Source organism: Manacus candei, unplaced genomic scaffold (genome assembly GCF_025592945.1).
Source record: "Manacus candei isolate 608988 ecotype Guabito, Panama unplaced genomic scaffold, ASM2559294v1 h1tg000005l, whole genome shotgun sequence".
In the NCBI taxonomy this organism is placed as follows: domain Eukaryota; kingdom Metazoa; phylum Chordata; class Aves; order Passeriformes; family Pipridae; genus Manacus; species Manacus candei.
The window spans coordinates 21,050,606-21,059,644 of NW_026138053.1; the positions used below are offsets into that span (position 1 = coordinate 21,050,606).

The window sequence follows — 9,039 nt, forward strand, 5'->3', positions numbered from 1 at the left end:
TGCCACAAGATCTCAAACACTTTAGTTTTGGTGGTACTCATGTTCACAGTCACATAGTTCAAGCATAATCACACAACTTTTCTTCTTTTGCTTTAGTTCTCATCACTACCCACTGTGGTACAGGCTGCTCAACATTTGCAGTGAAATCACCTGATCTTTGATGCTAGTATTGGTGTTGTAAGGTACAGTCTGGGTCTTGCCAAGGTGGTATCACAAGCAATGGGACTGCTGGTGAGCCTCACTGATTGCTGCCTCTCTGCATAAGCAACCATGGGTGATCTGTGTGCTCAACACATCATTAGTGTCAAAAGGGGATTGAACTGTGAGTTCAGTGGTTAAACAATTTCTGTGTTTGAGCTTTGTTTGAAGTGCTGGTAGCTGGGGCAGTATGAAAAACAGGGAGGAAATTTAGACCTGCTCCTCTTTTTGTGTGTGTGTTTTGGGTTTTTTTTGTTTGTTTTATTTTTTGTTTGTTTGTTCTTTCTTGGGGGTTGTGAGGATGGATCTGTGTCGGTCAGGATCACCCACTCCAGAAAACTAACATTGTGGTTGTGTAAAATGGATAAAAAGAGACAAGTCCTAGTGGCAAAATTAATATTTGGATACCAGGATGAGTAGTGGCACAGTGGGATGGAAGGGGATCATGTTTCAATACTTCAGTAATTATGGTTGAAAGATCACTTAAAATAAGATACAAAATGACAATAAAACTTTATTTTTAAGTAGATTTCATTGAAGAGTTGCTTATTATTTTGCAATAAATTAAACAGCAAAGATGCTACATACCTGCCTGTTGAGTACAAACTTATTAAAAGTACAGCTTATATAATTCTTATATAATTTAAAACATATAAATTTTAACACATGTCAATTTATAATATATTTACATAGCACAACAGCCTCGTGGAGCTCACACTCACACTTATTAACACTTCACAGATTTTTATGAAAGCTATCAGTCTTGTCTGAATGTTTTCTTGTTATGCACAAAATTGTCAGTCATCCTTGTTTTTCTTCTGAACTTGATAATCTTTTCCCATTACTCAGCTTGATAGTCTTGCACTTCCTAATAATCAGCAGTTCTTTGGGATCTAAGATTTGTTTCAATGTTCATAGTGTAGTTCAAACAACAACTAGTATCCATATCCTGTCTTGACTCCATGGTGTATGGGAGGAGAGGATTTTCTCCCTGTGCTGGTCTCACCCTTGTGACAGCCTTGCCAGTTTTTATCCTGCATTGTCTTGGCTGTGGAGCTTTTTGCATCTCCCTTGTACTCTTCCTCCCAAGGCAGGGATTTTCCTTGCCAAGATCCAACCACCCTGAAGGATCTTGTCAGGATACTCTACATAGAGTTTACCTGGCTCTTCACTGCCTCAAACACTTTATTTTGAAGTGTTGGGTTGCAGCTGGTTCAAGAGGTTCAGGTAGGTTTTGGATTTTAAAAACCTGGGATATGAGTCCCTTTCCATAAGGGTGTACACTGTTTTCTGGGCTTCATCAAAACTTGTGTGAGTTGGGTCTTGAGCCTTTTTGGCTGTTGCTTCTCTCATCTGATAGTCAATATTGATCTGGAAAGGAAAAAACAAATTGAAAACTTAAAAATGTACTCTCTTTCTATATCTAATGTTTTCAGCCTTAGAACTCAGTGTGCTGGTTCAATGTCAGAACTGCAAAGTGAGGGAATTTAGGTACTTATATTCCAGTTAGGCACTGAAATTGCTGTTCATTATAGAAGTGCAGTTTCTTATGGAGCAAGAAGTAATACAGCTCAACAATGGGCTACTTGGAGGAACAGCCTCCAGTTAAAGAGAGAAATCTTGTGTTGATCATCTCCAGTTTGAAATTTGACCAACATACAGAACTTTCAATTTTCTAGAAGGTCCACATATTTTAAAAGACAAGAAATCACCCATGGTGCTTCTGCTAGCAAACTCTAGGGATCTACAGACACCATCAGTAATTCAAACTGGGCTGACTCAGCAAGAAGCATCATGTGCTAAGCTGCTGAGGCCTTTGCTGAGAGCTCTGCTGTTGGTGCTGCCAAGTACTGGCCTGTATCCTGTGACTCTGTTTGTGAGATCTGATAATCTTATGGCTGAAGACAGCAATGATGCAAGTATGGTCATGAAAACATATGTCTATCTCTTCCTCTTCTGTAACTGAGTGAATGTGTGAGTACGTCAGTGAAGCTACACTTCTATTTTCTCACTGTCCAGAATCCTTGTACTGTAAGACTGCACTGACTGACTCTGTACATACCTGTTTAATAGCATCTGACTGAACAAACTCCTCATAAATCCTCTCTGCTTTGCCATGTAGCTGATCAGACTTGGTTTTCTTGTAATCCTCACAAGCCAACCAGAACTCGATGTTTTCCTCGCTGAACTCTGACTTCAGGAACTCCCGAAAGACCCCTTGACCACCTAAAGCCAAACACAAATACATCTTCACTTATTGACCAGAAAGGATAAAGTAAATAGCAGTTGTAGTATTGAAATCTGATATAAAATCTTGCCAAAATACACTGTTCTTCCCTTCTTCACCATACTACAGGTAGTCTAATATTAAGGCTGGTGGAAGTCTTCATAGTTATGTCCAGTGTTTTTAGATCTAGACCCTGAGTACCATATTATATCAGTGGGTTCTAGTCCTTCCTGAACAGACTGCCTAATGGTACAAGTGGAGAGAAAATTCCAAGTTACACTAATGTATTATCCAAGGATAGAAGACTGAACTAAAAGCACTGAAATGAGCTATTTGGGGGTTATTTGCTATACTGAAAATGGAAAGAAGAAAAAAATCAACTTGGAAACAAAGCTGTACTTGTGGCCATGGTGAGAGCTGTAAAAAACTGGAATGCAGCTGGCCATTCTCTGGCAGTGTTTATATAATGCTACAGCTTTGCCTATTTGGTGAGGTTGGACAAAAGTTTGTCCTCAGAGTCATATTGAAGTAATAGACTTACTTTGGCTGGCCAAGAGCTTTTCCAAAGACTGTGACCACTGAATAACTTCCTCTGTAGAAAGCCTAAGATGACAAGAGAAAGAAAAACTTTAAGCAAGAAGTCATGGGGGGTTTTTTGCACATCTGAAGGAGATAAATTTTATTATTATATTCTAGGAATATATATACCAGGTATTTACTAAACTTATGGTTTTCTCATAATTTGAGACCCTGGAGACAGCCTATTTTCAGGAAAATAATCAGAGATGGAAAAATGTGCAACTATGATGTTGTCCTGAATTCAGTTCCCAGGAAGATAAGCTTCTACTGTAATTGCAATAAAGTAATTTTGTACCTGTACTTCTATTCCCAAAGTTCTGCAAGAATGGTAATACCTCCTGCTCTTCACTTAAGTGTGAAGCACCGTTTCTTGTAAATCTTTAGAGAATAGATACCAATGTCCTTCTGATGAAAATGGATTTAACTGAGGTGTCTTCTCCCTCACTATTTTATGCAAATACATCAAATCACTAAGAAAACATCTCTAACTGCATGAATAGTTTCTGTTTACTAATGTTCACCTCTCTTGCAGTTTGGAAATTCTAGGCATTATTATAATATTTGTTGTTCTAGTAGTTTAGAAATGAAGTAGTTTATTACATTGTAAACTAGCTATAGTTATATTTTATAACTTGTTTTATCTTGGTACTTACATGACATTTCTAGTGCTGGAAGTCTTGATCCCAGATTCAATATGTGGTACCATGCACTTCAAATAGTTTTTGAGATCTGCACCACTGAAACAATGAACAGACATTTTTGTAATCCATTAAAATTACAGTTGCATTTAAATTCCACTTAAATTTTCTTCAAACTTTTAAACAGAGACAGACAGGTCCATCCTATGACTGAAGTCTGGGAAGCTACGTACCCAAGTAATTTTTTTCAAAAGACTAAGAGGCCCCCCCTGTATCCAAATCTACTTCTGATTACTTAAAGCAATCAATTAATTGATATGCCTCAGCTCAAGCCTTTTTTAATGTTGCTGCAGTCCTGGGCTTTGAGCAGGCTTTTGCAGTCATCTAGCCTGAAACACAGTGCTAATTCTTAATCTCCAAGATTAGCGGAGTGCTATTTTCACTCCTAATACATTAAAGTTTGTACGAGTTGTATATACTTACAAAGACTTTTGCTTCTTTTTATGGATTTTGCCTTCTGCAAGCTTGCAGTCTTCTCTTCCATTTAATTCAGTCATGTTGTGAGAAAAAAAAAATCCTGGCATTTTACTTAACTTCAGTGTGAAGCGACTTTTGCGATGATAATCCTCCAAGCACCAAATGTCAGCTCCCTGCCTCTGCTGCTGCCTTATATTGACGCAGGCAGACCTTCTAGCTGGTGTGAACAGATCTGTTTATCATGTATCCTCACCACAAACTGGAAGTTCCCTTTTTTCAGTGCACAGTGACGTGAGTCTTTTGAGAAAGAAAACAGACAGCGGTGTCTTGTGGTCGAAGTTAAACCCGATGACACTGTGTGTGTCTGTTACCCAAAAAAAAAAAAAGAATCCCCTCTAGAACTTTGAATCCTTGTCCCTTTCTGACTGGTACTTGCAAATCAGTAATATTTCTTGCTTTTATCAAATGAGCTGCAAATACTGCAGTCTTTTTCTTCATAAAATTCACCTGTTAATGCCCATGACCTGAAATTTTCAATTAATTAGGTGGGCTTAGCAGAATACTAGAAAAAAGTACTTTAAGATACTCCAGTATTAAAGTTCCATATGCAACAAGCTATATGCAAGTCACCAATTACGTTTCAAACTAGAATATTATATTGGACAGAGGCATCTGGTTTGTTTAGACGTGTGCCGTGAAAATATTTAGAAGTGATTTTCATAGAAAAGGGTTTTGAAGCAGCAAGAATTTATTTAATTTGGTGTAATTTTACCAAGTCAGATTATTTGGAAGCACACTGCCATATTTCAGGAACACTTCCATAATTTTAAGTGACTTGGCACGTATGAATATTAAGTGAAAGAGCTGCTGTTGTAACCACAGTGTGAATATTACAGCAGGTTTGAGGGAGGTGTGCATTTTTTGTGCATACTTGAGTTCCATTGCAAAGAAGAAACCATGGATATAAAACAAGATGAAGAATTAATTGTAACTCTCTGTCTGGGATGACGATTTAGATGTTGAAGTACTTGATCTGGTCCCTGGGCATCCCAATTTCTGCTTGATTGCTTTTTGAGGTTTTTTTTTTTGTATTGGTGGTTGTTTTGTTTTGTTTTTCTGTGACATTTTGAAGATTTTGTTGTACTGAATAACACGTACAACTTTGATTACTTATAAATAGCTCATGACTGATGCGAGCAGGGCTGCATATGATCGTGGTAACTGCTCACACATCTACAACTTCCTAGTGAGGTGGGATGCAAAGGACTGGGAGACCAAAAGCTGTCTGCAGACAGCTGTGCACGCAAGGACACACCGTCTGCATCAGGGTGGTTTTAACCGCAGGAGGCTCCCGATCCTCAGTGTTTAGTGACACAAATGGGTCTGCATAGGTCGTACTGCAGGGAAATATTTATCTCCGTGCTATCAGGTAAACACTGACCTTTGTGCAGCAGAGATATTTACCAACTGCTCTTAGCCGCCCTGAATAAGGCTAAAAAGGAAGAAAGAGATGTTATCAGTACTGTGTGTGTTTTCGTACCCAGCGTGCTGGGCTTTGACATTCAGCCCCCTCAGCACCTCATTGTGTTTCCTCAGTCAGTAGCCGTCCTTAGTGAATTGCTGGCAGGGTTTTAGAGATGCTGCATCCAAACTCATCTCACAAAGGTGCAATAAAAGGGTAAAAGGCGACAGACAAAAGTCACCTTGAGGAGGGGAAAAAACCGAAAACACTATTTCCTATCATATCTCCCGGTACTGAGGCTAGAAGCAGGGCAATGTCTTGAACTTACAATTACAAGCTGGTATAAACAAACCACCAGAGACGTTCTGTGAGTCTTAAGAGGGATTAGACAGAGTAGATTCCTTGAAGAATAGCATGGTTTGTTTGTTTATACCTACTCTCAGTGCAAGACTGTTGACAGTTGGTTTGCAAGACAAGGAATGTCTGTTCTCCATTTAAAATGAAATTACTATCTTTACTTTTGGAATTTGTTAAATATATCAATGCATATAACAGGTGTTGCATCAGACCTTCCTCTAGAAAGGGGTTATCATGTGGTCTTTGTACTTCACGTTCTTGCAGTAAATATTCTCTTGAGTAAAGAAAGAATAATATTCTTGTAATTTACATCAAGATAATGCTGCTGTCACACAATATTTGAATTGCTTTCCAGATACTTTATTTTTTATAGAGGAGATCAGATGTATTAATATTACATAACAGTGTCACTTATACCACTGGACTCTAGGAGAAGTGATAACCTTTGTCTTTAGGATCCTGGTGCTAATAAAGGCAGTCAAAAGTGAAGTAGGAATAGGTGGGGTACTATACTGTGAAGGAAGAAAAAGTAGTGGTTAACAAGCAGACCACCTGCCATCAGCTGATGTTCTTATGTTCTGTTCTCACATCCTCAATTAGCAATGCTCTTAATACATGGGAGAGTCCTCTCCCGTCTTCCAAATCAGTAAACCCCATTCCCTGCACTACTACTGCTGCTCTTTATTCCTGTGCAAAGAAAATCAGAGCTGCCTCTCTGGCTCATTCTATGCCAGGTCTATTTGTCTATTTGTGTAAAGATTCGTTTAAGACTGGGAAATGCAGAGAGAAGACTGGGAGTTACAAGTATCTGATTTGGAGAAGGGATGAACAGTGTGTGCCTAGGAAAGAAGTTTGGCTCATAAACTTCTAGCTTGGGCCATAAGAAGTGTGAAGACAATATAAAAAAACAATATTCTCATATCTTCCTGTAAGCAGTGCTCAAGCTCCACAAAATCAAAACCTATTGCATTTAGTAGCAGACATCTCAACGTGGAAGTGTGATTATTATTCACTTTTTTTCCTCCACTGTGGATAAATACTTTCTTCCTCTGAGCAACTCTGATATTCAAGACATCCTTTTTTTTCCTCAATGGCATGTTTCACAGACTTTGATTCACTCTATGCAAGCCCACTTGTCTTTAAAACATTACTTGTTGAATGCAGTGCAAGTTTTCCAATTTAAAAAATGAGAAAAATTGTCTACAAGACTTAGGTAAATATACAATTACAGTGAGAAGGCAAAGAGCAACTGCAAGATTCATAGGGCTGACACTAACTTTTCTCATTACTTGGGTAACCTTATGCTTCCACAGAAAGTCTGCAGACCACAGAAAACCAGGAAAACCCCTGCACGGAATGTCCAAACTTAAAAGTGCTTTGCTAACTATGTGTTTGGTTATTGTAGGGGATTCTGCTTTGCACAAGAGTTGGACTAGATCCCATGGATGGACTAGAGGTTGATTACCTACAACTTGCACCATTCTATTGCTCTGAATACTCTGACTTGACATTTGCAGTGTCAAAAGGGCTACTGATTTTTAACTTGACTTAGAAAATATAATACTTTCAAACCATATGCATACATCCTTGTTTCCTGTAGACAGAAGTGTAGTCCAGGTTCTGGTGGGGTTTAACATGATTCCATGAGGTATCATAGTTATGTCCAGAGCCTGTGGAAAGCTTTTGCATAACTTCTGTCCTCCTAATTTCCTGGGTTTCTTTCAGTTTCCTCAGGAGATGGTTGGTAATAGACCTGTCTTTTTCATCTCCCACTGTCTTAATCTACCCATATAATACTTTCCTCTATTTCATGCAGAGCATGATGGCTAATTGCTGCTCGAAATACTTCCTTGCTTAATAATCATTCTTCTGTGTTATTACAGGAAATTGCAAAAAGGATATTTTAAGCCTTACAATTGTAGGGCTTATTAGAATAATCCCATCATTTGATACAGAATTCTTTTTGTCCTAGGGTTTGACCCCATTGCCTCCTTTAACTCTGTCCAATAAAAGGACAGAGGAGCACTTTTTGCAGCAACAGTAGCACAGGTAGCCTTCATCAGCTGGTTTCTGCTGATTTCCAGATCTCTTGTAGGTTTGTGATAAGTAATAAATCCAACTTAATGTGCACAGAAAACACTTGCAAATATTTGCTAATATCCAACCTGTTTCCATGCATTGTTTTCTGTTGTTTTTGGTGTCTGGTTGGTAGAGTGTAAGAGAGAAAATATGAGAATTTCCAAGGTTACTGGACAAGTTTGGTTAAAGCAAAGAGGATAAAACGTTCTGTGAACTCTTAAGTCCCATTTGCTGGTGTAAATGACTTCAAGCTTCTCCTTCTGACTTCTGCTTTTATGTTTCTTTTTGGTCACTCTTGGCAATTTTTAGCTTCACTGCACTCTTGCTGTTTATCCCAGAGTTCTCTGGAGCTAAGCCTGGCCACATCTGCTGAGGTTGAGTGCCCAGCCAGACAGTGCTGCCCCACTGCAGAATATCTGCCTGCCCATCACATAGCTGAGTGCCAACTATGAAAACAAGTGATTTCTTTGAAATGCTGCTGTCTTTTATGTGACCTAAAGAAGTCAACTGCTGATAAACCATCTCTCTACCAAAAAAGAAAAAAAAAAAAGGCGCTTAAAGGAAATAGAAACTAGTTTTTATGTGAGAGGAAACAGTGCTCATTAAAAAAAAAAAGGGTGGGTGCTTTTGAGGTGCAGGGATGATATGTTGGAACATTAGGATTTTCTCTAATAGCATGTAGTCAGTCCATAACAGTCATGGTATCCATTATGATTTATTTTATATCTAATTTCTGCTACAAGCAAAAGTTTGCTCAAATGAAATACTGAAGCCATTAAGATAAAAATCTTGCTACTGGTTTTAGTGGTCTCATTTTTGGTGTTGGAATGATTTGACTGAGAATTGGTTTCTTTGAGGACTATTGCTTTTGTTTGAAAGTTCAAATGTTCCCAATGTTAGCTGTTGTTCCTAATTAATTCAATGATAGTTTTAATTTTGGAACCATTGAGGCCTAACTAGGATTGAATGGCATTGTACTTCTCAAAATACAAGAGGACTTCTATATTTGAAAAACAAGTAAA

The 9,039-nt window shown here is 38.3% G+C and overlaps 1 protein-coding gene across 1 annotated transcript; it reads right to left on the reverse strand.

The window, feature by feature from the left end:
* Window positions 1-692: 692 nt before the first annotated feature.
* Window positions 693-4,355, reverse strand: RGS1 (regulator of G protein signaling 1). Its single transcript, XM_051804924.1, has 5 exons — window positions 4,126-4,355; window positions 3,658-3,741; window positions 2,967-3,028; window positions 2,261-2,424; window positions 693-1,569 (listed from the first exon to the last, which is right to left on the reverse strand). The coding sequence occupies exons 1-5, from the start codon at window positions 4,224-4,226 to the stop codon at window positions 1,384-1,386; spliced, it is 597 nt and encodes a 198-aa protein (XP_051660884.1). The 5' UTR covers window positions 4,227-4,355; the 3' UTR covers window positions 693-1,383.
* Window positions 4,356-9,039: the final 4,684 nt, after the last annotated feature.